Source organism: Salvelinus fontinalis, chromosome 34 (genome assembly GCF_029448725.1).
Source record: "Salvelinus fontinalis isolate EN_2023a chromosome 34, ASM2944872v1, whole genome shotgun sequence".
NCBI classification, from domain to species: Eukaryota; Metazoa; Chordata; class Actinopteri; order Salmoniformes; family Salmonidae; genus Salvelinus; species Salvelinus fontinalis.
Window position 1 is genome coordinate 35,355,072 of NC_074698.1, and position 17,756 is coordinate 35,372,827.

Here is a 17,756-nt window from a genome sequence, read left to right on the forward strand (position 1 = left end):
GAGGGAGGAACAGAGAAGGGGGACAGAGGGAGGAACAGAGAAGGGGAACAGAGGGAGGAACAGAGGGAGGAACAGAAAAGGGGAACAGAGGGAGGAACAGAGAAGGGGAACAGAGGGAGGGACAAAGAAGGGGAACAGAGGGAGGAACAGAGAAGGGGAACAGAGGGGGGAACAGAAAAGGGGAACAGAGGGAGGAACAGAGAAGGGGAACAGAGGGAGGAACAGAAAAGGGGAACAGAGGGAGGAACAGAGAAGGGGAACAGAGGGAGGAACAGAAAAGGGGGACAGAGGGGGGAACAGAGAAGGGGAACAGAGGGGGGAACAGAAAAGGGGAACAGAGGGAGGAACAGAGAAGGGGGACAGAGGGAGGGACAAAAAAGGGGAACAGAGGGAGGAACAGAGAAGGGGAACAGAGGGGGGAACAGAAAAGGGGAACAGAGGGAGGAACAGAGAAGGGGAACAGAGGGAGGAACAGAAAAGGGGAACAGAGGGAGGAACAGAGAAGGGGAACAGAGGGAGGAACAGAGAAGGGGAACAGAGGGAGGAACAGAGGGAGGAACAGAAAAGGGGAACAGAGGGAGGAACAGAGAAGGGGAACAGAGGGAGGAACAGAGAAGGGGAACAGAGGGAGGAACAGAGAAGGGGAACAGAGGGAGGAACAGAGAAGGGGAACAGAGGGAGGGACAAAGAAGGGGAACAGAGGGAGGAACAGAGAAGGGGGACAGAGGGAGGAACAGAGAAGGGGAACAGAGGGAGGAACAGAGAAGGGGAACAGAGGGAGGGACAAAGAAGGGGAACAGAGGGGGGAACAGAAAAAGGGAACAGAGGGAGGAACAGAGAAGGGGGACAGAGGGAGGGACAAAGAAGGGGAACAGAGGGAGGAACAGAAAAGGGGAACAGAGGGAGGAACAGAGAAGGGGAACAGAGAAGGGGAACAGAAAAGGGGAACAGAGGGAGGAACAGAAAAGGGGAACAGAGGTAGGAACAGAAAAGGAGAACAGAGTGCGGAACAAAGAAGGGGAACAGAGGGAGGAACAGAGAAGGGGAACAGAGAAGCGGAACAGAGGGAGGAACAGAAAAGGAGAACAGAGGGCGGAACAGAGAAGGGGGACAGAGGGAGGAACAGAGAAGGGGAACAGAGGGAGGAACAGAGAAGGGGAACAGTGGGAGGAACAAACAGTGGGAGGAACAGAGAAGGGGATACACCAGAATAGAGGAGAGGAGGGAAAGAACGACAACAAAACAAAATGAGACTAAGGAGTCGCTACAGAGAGGAAACACACAGACATTAACGAGTGACTAGTGTTAAACAACGTAACAAGGGATTCACAAAAAAACATGACGAGAGCGGGGAAAGACTAATCAACGTCAGAGAGGAAAAAAGAGGAGCGGGGAAAGACATTTCAGATGCACGCACAGAGAGCAACAAGTCCCCGTCGTACTGTGAAGCAGGCAGCTGGTTGGAGGGTCCCCCGAGACTTATTAAAATGGAATTCCTGTTGCTAATCTTTGTTTTCTCACAAAAGGGATGAAACATCCCAGAGAGGCATGCTGCATGTATATTTAATGGCAGACAACTCTGCATATATTTAGCAGCAGAGGTGGCGTAGCGTCTCATTGTTTAGGTGGCTTGCGTGTCACCACCACGGCGCCGCCCGCTGCTTCACTGACAGTCACTAAATCGCAGCCCATATTTTGGGTTTATCTGCACTCAGCTAACATCAACACCCCCTCCTCTGGGGGTGTGTCCATGACATAGACTGACCAGGTGAAAGCTATGATTCCTTATTGATGTCACTTGATAAATCCACTTCAATCCGTGTAGATGAAGGGGAGGAGACAGGTTAAAGAAGGATTTTCCAGCCTTGAGAAAATTGAGACATGGATTGTGTTTGTGTGCTGTTTAGAGGGTGAATGGGCAAGACAAAATATGTAAGTGCATTTGAACGGTGTATGGTAATAGATGCCAGTGTATGTCAAGAACTGCAACGCTGCTGGGTTTTCACGCTCAACCGTTTCTGTGTGTATCAAGAATGGTTCACCACCCAGAGGACATCCAGCCAACTTGACACAACTGTGGGAAGCAGTGGAGTCAATATGGGCCAGCATCCTTATGGAACGCCTCATTTTGCCCCGACAAATTGAGGCTGTTCAACTCAATATTAGGAAGGTGTTCCTAATGTTTTGTCCACTCAGTGTATGTACAGGTTGAGGGACATGCATCTGAAGCATGTCATCTAGAAGAGGAGGAACAACAGTCATATTTGTATTACTATCTATATTACTGATAGTACAGCCTTCACTCTGTAGGCTAGAAATAACGCCCACAGTCAACCTCTTCATCACACTGGAAGCATTGGAGCTCAATCCCCTGGGGTCTACAGGGGCCCGCTGGGGCCACTAGAGACAGAGCCAGTAGGGAGGGACAGTCTGGGCTGTTATGAGGGGAACAATGCACCTGTCTGGGGTGGAAGGTTTAACCACACACACACACACACAACCCAGCCCAGCGTCTCAACTCTCGCCCGTTTCTCCTGCTGCCCTCGCCCAGTGTGTGTGTATATGTTCTTTCCGCTGAAAGATTACAATAATAAAATTGAAATTAAATTAAAAACAAGTAATCTGGATTTTCTGCATGAGCCGTTAATAATGTCTAACAGCTGTCACATGCAATACGGCCACGCCGAGGTGGGCCTGCGGCTGTCTGATGAAAAGCAGGCTGATACTACGGAGAGGGAGAGGGGAAAGGAGAAGAGAGGAGAGGATAAGAGAGGAAAGGAGGTGAGGAGAGACATGGAGAGAGAGAGAGAGATACATCATTACAACACTGTATATAGACATATGACATTTGAAATGTCTTTATTCTTTTGGAACTTCTGAGTGTAATGTTTACTGTTAATCTTTATTGTTTATTTCACTTTTGAAATCCAAGCCCCTGAAACTTGATACAGGAAGGTATTACCCAGCATGCCGCTCTCTCTCACCCGTGAGTCTCCTTTGTGTTGGTCTTGTGGTGCCGCCCCGTGCTGCAGGGCCAGGGTTCCACCATGGCACCAGGCCACATGGTGTGGAAGGGGGAAGGGAAGGGCGGCTGGCGGTCTGTTTGAAGAGCCCCGTCTCTGTGACCACACTGACTCTCCAGCCAGAAGTGGCTGTTACGAAGCCAAGCGCTAGCTAGCTACTCCGGACACAGACTGCTCCACACACACAAACATCCCCCTTACCTTCACGGAATGGGATGTGAGCAAACGAGCACCACTGCATTTAGTATCTTCAGAGAAATCTGATCAAATCAGTCCTGTATTACTAATGAATACTTGATTGGATGATTGTCTCATTCTTTTGATGTTTGGCTATTACAATAATGCTAATTATTACTGTAATGACATCTGTTATTACTGTATTGACATATGTTATTACTGTAATTATATATGTTATTACTGTAATGTCATCTGATATTACAGTAATGACATATGTTATTACAGTAATGACATCTGTCTGTTTAAATGGTCCATGTGTCAATAACAGGGATGCACCCCACCCCCCTCTTCAGTTCACCCTATGACTGAGTTACAGACAGACACTGAATCTGGATAGTAACCTCATTGCTCAGGTTAAGGGCAGACGAGAGCGTACACCGCCACTACCCCTACCATCAAGAATTGACCGGCTGGTTATAGCGGGCAGGGCAGTGTAGACTGATTTCCATGGGGGCAGTGTAGACTGATTTCCATGGGGGTAGTGTAGGCTGATTTCAAGGGGGGCAGTGTAGACTCATTTCCAGGGGGGCAGTGTAGACTGATTTCTAGGGGGGCAGTGTAGACTGATTTCCAGGGAGGCAGTGTAGACTGATTTCCAGGGGGGTAGTGTAGACTGATTTCCAGGGGGGTAGTGTAGACTGATTTCCAGGGGGGCAGTGTAGACTGATTTCCATGGGGGCAGTGTAGACTGATTTCAATGGGGGCAGTGTAGACTGATTTCCAAGGGGGCAGTGTAGACTGATTTCCATGGGGGCAGTGTAGACTGATTTCAATGGGGGCAGTGTAGACTGATTTCCAAGGGGGCAGTGTAGACTGATTTCCAGTGGGGCAGTGAAGATTGATTTCCAGGGGGGCAGTGTAGACTGATTTCCAGGGGGGCAGTGTAGACTGATTTCCAGGGGGGCAGTGCAGACTGATTTCCAGGGGGGCAGTGTAGACTGATTTCCATGGGGGCAGTGTAGACTGATTTCCAGGGGGATAGTGTAGGCTGATTTCCATGGGGGCGGTGTAGACTGATTTTCATGGGGGCAGTGTAGACTAATTTTCAGGGGGGCAGCGTAGACTGATTTCCATGGGGGCAGTGTAAACTGATTTCCAGGGGGGTAGTGTAGGCTGATTTCCAGGGGGCAGTGTAGACAAATTTCCATGGAGGCCGTGTAGACTGATTTCCGTGGGGGCAGTGTAGACTAATTTTCAGGGGGGCAGCGTAGACTGATTTCCATGGGGGCAGTGTAAACTGATTTCCAGGGGGGTAGTGTAGGCTGATTTCCAGGGGGGCAGTGTAGACTGATTTCCATGGAGGCCGTGTAGACTGATTTCCAGGGGGGCCGTGTAGACTGATTTCTAGGGGGGCAGTGTAGACTGATTTCCAGGGAGGCAGTGTAGACTGATTTCCAGGGGGGTAGTGTAGACTGATTTCCAGGGGGGTAGTGTAGACTGATTTTCAGGGGGGCAGTGTAGACTGATTTCCATGGGGGCAGTGTAGACTGATTTCAATGGGGGCAGTGTAGACTGATTTCCAAGGGGGCAGTGTAGACTGATTTCCATGGGGGCAGTGTAGACTGATTTCAATGGGGGCAGTGTAGACTGATTTCCAAGGGGGCAGTGTAGACTGATTTCCAGTGGGGCAGTGAAGATTGATTTCCAGGGGGGCAGTGTAGACTGATTTCCAGGGGGGCAGTGTAGACTGATTTCCAGGGGGGCAGTGTAGACTGATTTCCAGGGGGGCAGTGTAGACTGATTTCCAGGGGGGCAGTGTAGACTTATTTCCAGGGGGGCAGTGTAGACTGATTTCCATGGGGGCAGTGTAGACTAATTTCCAGGGGGGCAGTGTAGACTGATTTTCATGGGGGCAGTGTAGACTGATTTCCATGGGGGCGGTGTAGACTGATTTCCGTGGAGGCGCTGTAGACTGATTTCCAGGGGGGAAGTGTAGACTGATTTCCATGGGGGCAGTGTAGACTGATTTCCAGGGGGATAGTGTAGGCTGATTTCCATGGGGGCGGTGTAGACTGATTTTCATGGGGGCAGTGTAGACTAATTTCCATGGGGGCAGTGTAGACTGATTTCCATGGGGGCAATGTAGACTGATTTCCGTGGGGGCAGTGTAGACTAATTTTCAGGGGGGCAGCGTAGACTGATTTCCATGGGGACAGTGTAAACTGATTTCCAGGGGGGTAGTGTAGGCTGATTTCCAGGGGGGCAGTGTAGACTGATTTCCATGGAGGCCGTGTAGACTGATTTCCGTGGGGGCAGTGTAGACTATTTTCAGGGGGGCAGCGTAGACTGATTTCCATGGGGGCAGTGTAAACTGATTTCCAGGGGGGTAGTGTAGGCTGATTTCCAGGGGGGCAGTGTAGACTGATTTCCATGGGGGCAGTGTAGACTGATTTCCATGGAGGCCGTGTAGACTGATTTCCAGGGGGGCCGTGTAGACTGATTTCCATGGGGGCAGTGTAGACTGATTTCCAGGGGGGCCGTGTAGACTGATTTCCATGGAGGCCGTGTAGACTGATTTCCATGGGGCAGTGTAGACTGATTTCCATGGGGGCAGTGTAGACTGATTTCCAGGGGGGCCGTGTAGACCGATTTCCATGTGGGCAGTGTAGACTGATTTCCAGATGGGCCGTGTAGACCGATTTCCAGGGGGGCAGTGTAGACTGATTTCCATGGGGGCAGTGTAGACTGATTTCAATGGGGGCAGTGTAGACTGATTTCCAGGGGGGCAGTGTAGACTGATTTCCAGGGGGGAAGTGTAGACTGATTTCCATGGAGGCCGTGTAGACTGATTTCCATGGGGGCAGTGTAGACTGATTTCCATGGGGGCAGTGTAGACTGATTTCCAGGGGGGCAGTGTAGACTGATTTCCAGGGGGGCAGTGTAGACTGATTTCCATGGGGGCGCTGTAGACTGATTTTCATGGGGGCAGTGTAGACTGATTTCCAGGGGGACAGTGAAGACTGATTTCCATGGGGGCAGTGTAGACTGATTTCCATGGGGGCAGTGTAGACTGATTTCCAGGGGGGCAGTGTAGACTGATTTCCAGGGGGGCAGTGTAGACTGATTTCCATGGGGGCGCTGTAGACTGATTTTCATGGGGGCAGTGTAGACTGATTTCCAGGGGGACAGTGAAGACTGATTTCCATGGGGGCAGTGTAGACTGATTTCCGTGGGGGCAGTGTAGACCAATTTTCAGGGGGGCAGTGTAGACTGTTTTCCATGGGGGCAGTGTAAACTGATTTCCAGAGGGGTAGTGTAGGTTGATTTCCAGGGGGGCAGTGTAGACTGATTTCCATGGGGGCAGTGTAGACTGATTTTCATGGAGGCCGTGTAGACTGATTTCCATGGGGGCAGTGTAGACTGATTTCCATGGGGGCAGTGTAGACTGATTTCCAGGGGGGCCGTGTAGACCGATTTCCATGTGGGCAGTGTAGACTGATTTCCAGGGGGGTAGTGTAGACTGATTTCCAGGGGGGCCGTGTAGACCGATTTCCAGGGGGGCAGTGTAGACTGATTTCCAGGGGGGTAGTGTAGACTGATTTCCAGGGGGGAAGTGTAGACTGATTTCCAGGGGGGCAGTGTAGACTGATTTCCAGGGGGGCAGTGTAGACTGATTTCCATGGGGGCAGTGTAGACTGATTTTCATGGGGGCAGTGTAGACTGATTTCCAGGGGGACAGTGAAGACTGATTTCCTGGGGATCAGTGTAGACTGATTTCCAGGGGGAGTAACGTTAGCAAGCAGGCTGCAGGGTGACAGCTGGTGGCAGCAGCCGGTCATTCCCTCCCCGCCAGGTGTGTGTTTCAGCCAGGTGTAGGGTGCCACCGTGCCAGGTGATCGCCAACCATTTAACGAGACACCTCATGACATCATGTCTGCTCTGTGACGGTCATGTCATCTCACGACAATCCACAAAAACAAGCCCAGTGACTCTGGAAGGCTGGAGGCTTGGAGGCCAGCACGCTTTTACAGAGGCACAGAGAGGGTGGAGAACACGAGGCATAAGTACAAAGAGCCGTGGCCAAATGCAACTTGGCATAAGACCCACGTTCTGTCACTACACTCCCACCACAGCGGCTCCCTGTAACAAGTTGCTTTTTAATGTCATATTTTGTGGGCTATTTAAGATGTCATTTTTTGTTCGCTCAGACTTCAAAGGTAGGTCTCAGAGCTTTATTATTTTCCCTTCGCCCAATCCCAAAACTGGTCGTGATTTTGAGAGTTGGCACCAAATAATTACAGTGAGGCGCTGCAGCCAGAGTCCAGCCACTGCCCCGCCCCCGGCCCTCCCCTTCTGGCCAGACTATCAGCAGTGGCCGGGGGAGTGAAGGAGAACTGTGTTCACAACACAAGACACTGCAAGGCCAAGACGGCGCCAGTCCCATCCTATCTCACAAACAACCTTCACCCACTCCACTCCCCTCACCCACCAATGTTTCTTTTTAAGACAAGGTTGTAACCAGCCACTTTCCGAACTCCACCAAACACCTGTGTTTTGCCTTTGATGCCCTCCTCCCCCCACCAGCCCCCCAGGCCATTGGGATATTCCAGCAATGAGGCATTCAATAAAAACCCATTGTAAAGTGATTTATTCCCCTTTGGAAGGAAAAATACAAGGGGGCTGAAGCCAGACAGAAGTGCTAACCTTTGAAGAGGCGATCTGCTCGGATATCCAGCCAGCCAGGACATAAACAGCCAGGGGACTGACAGGGACATCCTAGCAGAAAACAATAAAGAGGGAGGAGAGGGTGTTTTTTATCTTTAACAACACGCAGTAAAACACACAAAGTTGGTCCTCTGCAACAATGGCCCTGGGGCAGAGGAGACTGGCTGAAACAGAAGTGTCAGGAAAGACCACTGGCTTCCCAGACACAAGGCTCTTCCTGGTCAGAATGAGACCACTGGCTTCCCAGACACAAGGCTCTTCCTGGTCAGAATGAGACCACTGGCTTCCCAGACACAAGGCTCTTCCTGGTCAGAATGGGGCGGTTGAAACAGAGGAGAGGACCAAGGACAGCAAGAGGTAAAGAGAGAAGAAAAAAGAGAAGAGATAGAAGAGAGAAGAGAGAGAAGAGAGAGAGAAAGAGAGAGAAGAGAGAGAAGAGAGGAGAGAGAAGAGAGGAGAGAGAAAGAGAGAGAAGAGAGAGAAGAGAGAGAAGGAGAATAAAGAGAGAAGAGAGAGAGAGAAAGAGAAGAAAAAGATAAGAGAGGAGAGGAGAGAGAAAGAGAGAGAGAAGAGAGAGAGAGAAGAAAGAGAGAAGAGAGAGGAGAGAAAGAGGAGAGGAGAGAGAAAGAGAGAGAAGAGAGAGAGAAGAAAGAGAGAAGAGAGAGGAGAGAAAGAGAGGAGAGGAGAGAGAAAGAGAGAGAAGAGAGAGAGAAGAAGGAGAGGAGAGAGAAAGAGAGAGAGAGAAGAGAGAGAGAAGAAAGAGAGAGGAGAGAAAGAGAGAAGAGAGAGGAGAGAGAAAGAGAGGAGAGAGAAGAAAACAGAGAGAGAGAGTGGGACGTGTAAGGGAAGAGGAGCGAGTGTGAGTGTGTGTGTGTGTGTGTGTGTGTGTGTGTGTGTGTGTGTGTGTGTGTGTGTGTGTGTGTGTGTGTGTGTGTGTGTGTGTGTGTGTGTGTGTGTGTGTGCGTGCGTGCGTGTGTGCGTGTGCTGGTGTGCTGATGAGTGTGAGTGTGAGTGTGTATGTTTGTGTGCGTGTGCGTGTATGCGTGTGTGTGAGTGTGTTCGTCTGTCTGTCCCTTTGTGTCTTTAAGAACGTGACATAAATATGACAGTTGATTACATGGGGTGTTGAGAGCAGCTCTCAGCCATGGACGGTCCCCTCCAGGGCCGAAGCCCTTCTACCAACACTAACCTAACCCCCCCTACTGTTTTAACAGACACACCTCCCAGACGCACCCCAATGATCAGAACAGTATGGCTGAAAGATGACCCCCAGGTCAGAAATGGCAGCAGTAAAGACAGCTCCACTGTGTCTCCTAGCTTTCTGCTACCAGGTCGGCTGTGGTTCGCTCTGCTAATCAACCAGAAGGAAGAAAAGAAAACCGTTTGAATGAATACGGTGTATATTTAGCTTTGTAGCAGAATGATATCACCCAGCACCAATAAGTAGAATCTGTGCCTCTGTGTGTGTGTGTGTGTATAGGAACAGAGGAATAGTTATTCTGTCAGATTCAGCGAGGACATTGCTAGACTAGTACAGGCCACACATGAACCACCTGACTCGCAGGACAAATGACTGTCTGGCTGCTCTGGGTGAAGAGAGACAGTGGCAGATACATGTCTAGCGGGTTCAGCAACATGCTTCAACAGACAAGTGAGAGAATATAGGCTTCCTTATTGCGTCCACTTGCTCTCTGTACAGGAGCCCAGATTGCAACTGAAATCTCCCTTGTGTGGAAGCGACAGTGTGCGTTTCCTACCAAAACATGTAGAAATATCGTAACCCAGCGAGGAACAGAGCGGTTACCAAGCCAAGAGAGGGAGTCGCAACAACAGCGCCAGTTTCCAGACGTCTTTCAGCAGCCAGAGTGGAGAGAGATGGCTGATGAATAACACCCCTAAAATCAGACAGAGGAACTTCTTTCAAGGAGCCACAGCACAAACCTGCTTCTGAATGCATTTTTACACCAACTCTGAAATATGAATGCTCTTTGTAAAGTATTCATGTGAAACAGTGTGTGAGTTAGTCCCCGGGGGAAAAGCACAGAGAAAACTGAAGGATTCAACACTCTCAGCAAACAACATGCCGTTTTCCCTAATGGTAGTAGCGCCCAGGACAAGACAGGTGAACAGACACTAATGACTCCTAGAAGACAAAAGAAACCTGTTTAGTTGAAGATGTTCCAATGTGATTTCAGCCTCGTACAGTAGGAATATTCAGTCTGGGTTGGATGGGTCGAAGTCCACATTTTGTTGAGAATCTATTTCCACATTTAGTTATTTCTTAAAGTTCCGTTAGAAAGGTTTCACCAAGTAGTTCTGAAAGCAGCGCTCATGAGCCAAAACAGGTCCCTGAAAACTGTGCACCATTGTGTCTTACATCATCCATTTGGTATGACGTTACGTCCTGCAATAAAAAACAATCGTGTAATCCTGCAATTCAACATGCTACAAATGTGTACGTGCTTAAAGAACCCATTCAATCTGCTTAAATGATAAATGCATGATGGTATTGTCTGTAGCTGTGTGAAACATGTAGACCTGTCCTGTTCAGGTTATTCAGTACAAGTCCCTTCACACTGATAAGAGACTATCTAGATGCATCATCAACAAATCACATTTTATATATCACATTTTTTTAAGTCTTTTTTTATTTTACACTAATTCATGAGTTATACTCAAATTCTCATCCAATAGGTTGCTTTATGATGTGTTCCAAACATCAAAGGATCATTTCTGGTAACCAAATACTAAATCAAGACAACAACAACAAAAAACATACAGTAACAAATCAATGGATTTGTGAATGCACTTGTGAATAGACTTTAAAACAATCTGGTGTTAGTGAAATCAATGAATAGTACAGCTGAATGCTAACCATCTTTAACGTTATGTAATTGCCATGATTTTGTGATTTATTGCAAGAATGTCTTAATGCACCTGTTCAAAAACGTTGGGTGGATCCGATGGTGTTTCTAAATGGGTCTACAACTGTCTATTCTTTCCAACAACCGTACATCAAAATCAATTAGATTGAGTCGTTTGACGAATAACCCAGCAAACCGAAATTGGGTCTGTGAACGTTCCCAGAACATTCATTCGGGCTAAATGACTATAAAATGAAATACAATTAGGTTGCCCCAAAATTTCTAATACACAAAAACTTTCCAGTTGTGCTGATGATTATACAATGTTTGTATAAAACATTCACCCGATGTTGCACGAATGTTCCCAGAACACATTTTGTTATTACATTACCTGGAAACCTAACAACAATCCCAGGGGAATGTTTTGTGTTGGTTGTTACAGATGTCGTGCATTACATCTTAGTGCATCTGAGGAGAACATTTCAAGGATATTACATTTAATCACTTTCTGAAGAAGAAGAAAATATTTTGTTATGAAAAACATTATTTTCATGTTTTGGGATGTTATCATTCTAATGTTAGATTAAAACGCTAACTAGAACTTAGAATGTAGAATGTTAGCTAAGGTCCTAGGAATGTTCCCAGTTTACTGGGAAGAGATAGGACCCAGTGGGCAAAAATGCCTAACATTTTCAAATGATGGATTTTGCCAGGAACTCCACATGAGGTGCACACCAACTGGGTATCAATGAGAGATTGAAAAAAACACAATAGATAACAAATTATAAAAATCAACTGACAAAAGTATAATACACCTAAAAAAATATATGGTTTTCCTTTTTTCCAAATCACTCTCCTCCCTTCAACCACTGCACTGTAGCTGTTGTCTATGTGTTTGGGAGGAATGCCAGGAAAACCCCTAGACACCAACCAGGCATTCACAGACATACCCAGACCTGCTGCCATATTGCCCTTTATAAGAGCTAACCACGTCACAATCTCCTGCAAAGGCCAGGAGTACATGCCGGACAGACAGACGGGAAGAGGCATCGTGAGCCCCTTGTCAACAAATGTATATTGATTTTGATATAATGTATACAGTGTGTGCAGTACATTCCAATAATGTATAAAAAAAACATATTTGTATTAGAATTGGTGTAATTGCTATAATCAGATGTCATTTGGACAAATGCACTAGAAGAGCATAACGGGATATTAAAATCAACACTATGGGGGACTCCAAAATGCAACGTCTCAGCATAATTCAGAAACAGGGCAATGGTAGGGGAAACGATGACTCAGCCTTTGCCAAATATGAATCAAATATTCAATAACTTCTATAGATTATTTAATTATTTAACCATACCCCGCACCTGCCTGTAACATATAAGAAATATAGTGCTGTTGTCCTCTATGGTGACCCCAATGACCTTAAAGTTGCAAGTGGGTATATCATCTAATGACAAGGATTATTTGTGGAAATTGTGGAAGTATTAATGACAACAAAAACAAACTATTATATGAATTATATACGTTAGGCAGTTTAATGTGACATGTCTAAATCCAACTATTGTGTGGTGTTGTTCCACTGGACACAGATGTCAATTCTACTTCTATTCCACATTGGTTCAACATAATTTATTGAAATGACGTTGAAACAACGTTGATTCAACCACTGTGTGCCCAGTGGGGTCTCCCCAAACTTTGATAAGCTCCTCCCATACCCTAAAATGTAACTGGTGTGAATATGAACTTCTAACGTTGCACCTTCCCCATGTTTTGGTTGTCCCTATATAATACAGTTAGTTGGTCGTCCAGTGGGGACACGCACGCAGGCACTCCATATTGACACACGTGCCTATTTACATGCAGTACACTTCGATAATATATACCTAAGTCACTGATGCATGCACTGTGAAAGCCCGATATAGAAGGAGGATTTTCCCGCGGCTATGCCTATATGTCTGGTTACATACATTAGATCCCCCTTCAGTCGCCGTACGCACTTCCGTGAACAGTGAACGCCCAGGCTTTTGTTCGGGTGCTTGCCATCAACCACAGCAGCATGACACTCATGAATATCACTCAGAATCACCAGCATGTCATTGAAGAAAAAGGAGGACGCCGGAAAGCTGCGTTAAAAAAAAACGTGCATTTGGTAAAAACGACCAATTGTCTAATTAATTAGACCACAAGGCTTAAATGAAATAGGCCGCAACAATTGAGTACAATTGACTCCACAAAGTTACTACATTATTACATGTGGCCCATTAAACCAAATTACAATTCACCCACTCAACATCAACAAATGGTCAAGTACAGTAGCAGACATTTTGTTTACAGTAGCCCACGGCGTGTGCGTAAAAGAGCACCACGGATTTGTAATATGTGCTTGCTTTACATATGCATGATGCAGCCTAAAATAACCCGGGGTTTATGAAACCACTAAAACAACATGAACAAATCATGTAGTGTAAATCATAATTATACCGCAAAATCATTCTGGACATATTTAGTGCAAAATTCGTTAGTAACGTCCCTTAGCTGCCAACCTCGCGTGCTAATTAATTATCTGGCGCAATGCATGCAGGGGGATTGGGGACATTTGGCACAAATTCGATGGACTAATATATTGTGTTCAAAATGATCTATGGTGAAACAACACGTATATATATTTTACCAACCTGAATGCGGAGCCATTGGGATGTGAGAAGGGTAGTATTTTCCTGACGGGAAATGACCGCCATGCTGTACTGAACTGTGGCCGGTGGAGGCGATCCGAGAGGCGGCGCGGTGTACCAACGCGCCCCGCTCCGATAGAAGGTGGGCAGGCGCAGCAAAATCCCGTCCCTCCATACTGGCGAAAGGTGAATAATCCGAAATCCAGCGGGGAGACCAAGATAATCAGATGCAATCCATATAATAATCCTTTATAGGTCTAAATGTTGCATTTAGTTGGTCGAAGGCTTCTCCAGCCAAAAACGTAGCCCCGAATCATCTTTTCTGCAAGAAATAAAAATGAAAAGGGTTTTGATTGACAGAGAGAATGTTTAGAAAATTATAACATTCTAAAGGCCTACAGTTGTTTATGTCATATGCTGGAATAGCGTTACTGTGTAGATTTGCCTTACTGTTATATTCAGTTATACATGTCACAGGCTGTGCTTAAGATATTCATAACTATTATGCAGAAGCAGTGAACGGTTGAGACAAAAGCGTTGTTCAGTCTTCCCTTCCTTGAGGGAGTGTAAACGCTGCAAGAAAACAACACGGGATCAGCAACAATAAGAACAACCACCCAAATCTTTGTTTTCTACAACCGTATACGACGGACCAAGGGTTTTCTGCGACTGACAGGCAGGCCTATAGGCCTACTGCAATCTCTATTGATTATGCTATTGAGGGAAAGGCCTTCCTTGATGTAGTACTGAAACCGTTGGAGCCTGGCTTGAACACATCAGGTCTCTCTGTAGTCTGTTCAAGGTCTTACTTTGTGCACTGAGGGCTGTAAATGTCATATCCCATAGTTGTGTTATTTTATTCATACCTTATCGTACAGTTCATCAGAACAATCCATACATTCACTTTTGTCAGCTGTCAATTTTGGCAAATAGTGCTTAATCTGTGGAGACGTTTCATTCGTTAAATTAAGAATTATTGGGACAAGTACATGCTATTGATGAACTAAATGCATGATTTATAAGACAGAATGCTCAAACTGCACAAAATGAACGATTTTTTTTATTTCCAATTGATTATGCCTAAATGTGCATTAATATCTCTAGGTGAACACTGCTCCCTCCTGATCATATGGTCTTTGACTATTCAACCATAATACAGGCATGTTCATTATTAAAAATAAATGTATAGTTGATCATGTATATTTATTAGGCTCGTGTCAAAATGCTGGTCTATGCATAGGCCTAACAATGGGATATTGTCTTGGACAGTCTACGCTTGATTGTAACGCGATTATTTCCACGTATGTGAAATATCTGCGAAGTAATTTTACTGAAAGCCCCATGTGAGAATTACACATCAAAATGCACGTCGTCCGAAACGTCGTTTTCAATTCATCAAGAACTTGTGCGTGTCCAAACTGTCCATGTAAATAGCTGCTCTCCAGCTCCTCATCTTTCGTGACCCATTTACGCTTTTATTTCAGGTAATCAAAGAGTAGCAACCCTAATATAAACTCTAGCCTTTAGGCTACTGCATAAATATAATATAGCCTATCACTCGAGCTTTCTCTCTCTCTCTCATTATAATCAAGTACAAGAGCATGTAATGTGTATAGGGCTTAACCAATATTCATTCATCTGTAAAATGCTATACATTGGTTATTTTCTCACTTTATTAACTGACTGTCCAAGGAATAAGTCAACAGTGCAGCCTAGCCAGCTATCTAAAACAATATTTGCATGGACATTGGAAGTATTGGCCAAATATTTTAATTGATATAAATCCCTATGTATAAATGCTGTTCAAGTTTCTTCATCGTGAAAGGTTTGATTTTGACATGAAAAATGCTGAATCCCCAAAATTCTAGTACTAAAAACCCAAGGTGAATGACCGTGGCGGCGACTGTCTTTGTCTCCACATTTAAACTGCTTGCAGTCAGCCATTAGACTTGCTACAGTCCTTCACCGGACTGATATAAAGTCATAAACCGCACGCATACATGTGTTTGACGACTAAAACAAGACTATCTAAGAACAACCTGATTGCAAACCTATATTACCGTTTAGAAATGCGAAGACGCCATGGCTATTTGGGGCGAGTAGACTTGACCATTTTTATTACAGCGTAATAGGGGGAACGCTTCGTGGTTGGTAGCCTAGCCTACTACACAAAGCTGTGTCGGACTCATGCTATGTGAATTTATACACGAAAACTGTCTTGTTTGCTAACATGTTCAAATGATCGACGCCAATAATTCAATTGCATTGCATATTTCATTTGCAGAATCCGTTCGGACACAGGAAATCGGATGATAAATCAAATTATCTTTTATTGGGTCGGATCATGCTGCGGGAGAGGCGCCCATCCACGTCAAACCTGGCGGGGTGGGAATACACCATAGCAGGGCAACGATTGTAAACATTATTCCCTATACAAATACCACCACTGCGTGTTGGCTATGTTACTAATCCTACATAAACTAAATTGAGGGTGAACCATTTAGAATGATTTGCCAACAGACAATCGAGGTAAATACAAAAATAAATACATCTTAGAGCGGCCATGTAACATGAAATAGGCCGAATTCATATAATATCAGGTATCCTGTAAAATAAACGACTCAAGCAACTACAATGATTCCTCATTTACAAATTGATTAAATGCGTCGTCGATCAATAAATCTCGGCCAAAACGATTATGCCGCTACATAATGCAGTTTTGTCTTTGTAAAATAAAAATGTAGGAAAATAAACTCTAGACTATTCGGTAGATCACCTCATGCCAATTGCAAATATATACTCTAAATATAAATATTGTGTTATAATAATAATAGTTTGGGCTAGGCCTATTAATTTTGTTTTAAATAACGCCAACCGCATAATTAACATTTAAATTTTAAAAGCCAGCCCATAAATAGATATGCGCACAAAGCCTCATATTTACATACATTGAATTTAGACATTGCATGCAGAATTTAATATTGACCTAGCATACACTTGCTTGCAATTATTACACTGTTACAGCCTAGGTGTGTCATACTGTAATTGTGTTGTTTATAAAATTACCTGGGCTTTTGTAGAATTGTTACATCCATGAATTATTTAGTTATTAGTCCTGTCATTTCAAATGTTGTGTTCGTGGTCGACAGAAAGCCATGGTTTAATTTGCCAAGATCAAGAAAATATAAAATACAATTTACTTACTGGTATGTTAAATCCTTGCATAACAATAAATTAGGAAATTATAAAATAAAGGGGAAAAAATACAGACCAAAAATTACGTTCATTTGGACAAAAACGTGTGCCTACGGTTACATCCTATAGGTTTTCATTTGGAGCTGCGCAGTACGTCGTTCAATCTGCTGAAAGCACCGGGATTCGGGCTTCTAGACTACAGAATCGAGGCTCGGATCTCCGAACAGCAATTCTCTTTCCCAGTGCACTGATCAGCTCGTGCCTCGCATCTCGGGGAGGGTAAACACATTCGCCCATTGGCCGGATACCTACATGATAATGAGCTTGTGCCGCTCGCCCGGGGACACACGAGATGTTGATTGGCCCATATCAAGAGCCAATAGTGTAGCGACTGAACAAAGTGATGCGCGCCAGATTTAAAGTTTTACAGTGGGCTTTTTACATGTAGGTTTTAGCAATTGAACATTTAGGCCTACACAAATAGACATACATCCACAATACCACCACTAATAATAAACATTATCACAGTAAAGCCATGTTGTTTGAATCAAAGCAATGTAGGCTATTAGACTAATAAATATAAGAAATAATTAGAGAACTTGTTCAGTATGTTATATGTTCAAATGTATACTGTAGTTGTCCCTTATGATGTGTCTGTCTGTAAGTAATTAAGTAATGTGTCATTCTGGACGTATCTGTAGTTTTCAGAAATTACACGTTGTTTTATTAACACTTAATTCAACATTTTTAATGAGACAAGTATGCACTGTCTATCTAGTTGGTATGATAAACTTTTTTCTTGTGTCCAAAATACAAATCTCCCTAAAATCCTTACATTCAAATGCGCATTTAAAGCAGTTAAATCAGGCATATTTTGTAATAAAATAATGTATAAAAAATGTCAGTGCCTCGTGGATGGGAACACATTGGTGGATCAATAGACTAGTTGTTATGATAATATATTTGGAATAAGGATGTACAGTTACGAAGGGTCTATATCTTTAGGTCTACTACTCAATAATCACTCCTATTTCTGTCTGAAGTGTCTATGAGCACAATATATAGACTTATTTTTCACTGTATTATTAACT

The 17,756-nt window shown here is 44.9% G+C and overlaps 1 protein-coding gene across 11 annotated transcripts in view; it reads right to left on the reverse strand.

The window, feature by feature from the left end:
• The window catches only part of LOC129833964 (BAH and coiled-coil domain-containing protein 1), a 217,364-nt gene extending 200,401 nt beyond the window's left edge, over window positions 1–16,963 (reverse strand). For 9 of the 11 annotated variants that reach the window (XM_055898776.1, XM_055898777.1, XM_055898769.1 and 6 more), the window contains exons 1-2: window positions 16,675–16,963; window positions 13,474–13,792 (exon numbers count right to left, since the gene is read on the reverse strand). In XM_055898776.1, coding sequence (XP_055754751.1) covers window positions 13,474–13,645 — 172 coding nt within the window. In that variant the 5' untranslated portion in view covers window positions 13,646–13,792; window positions 16,675–16,963. The other 2 variants (XM_055898766.1, XM_055898767.1) reach the window with 2 other exon arrangements.
• Window positions 16,964–17,756: the final 793 nt, after the last annotated feature.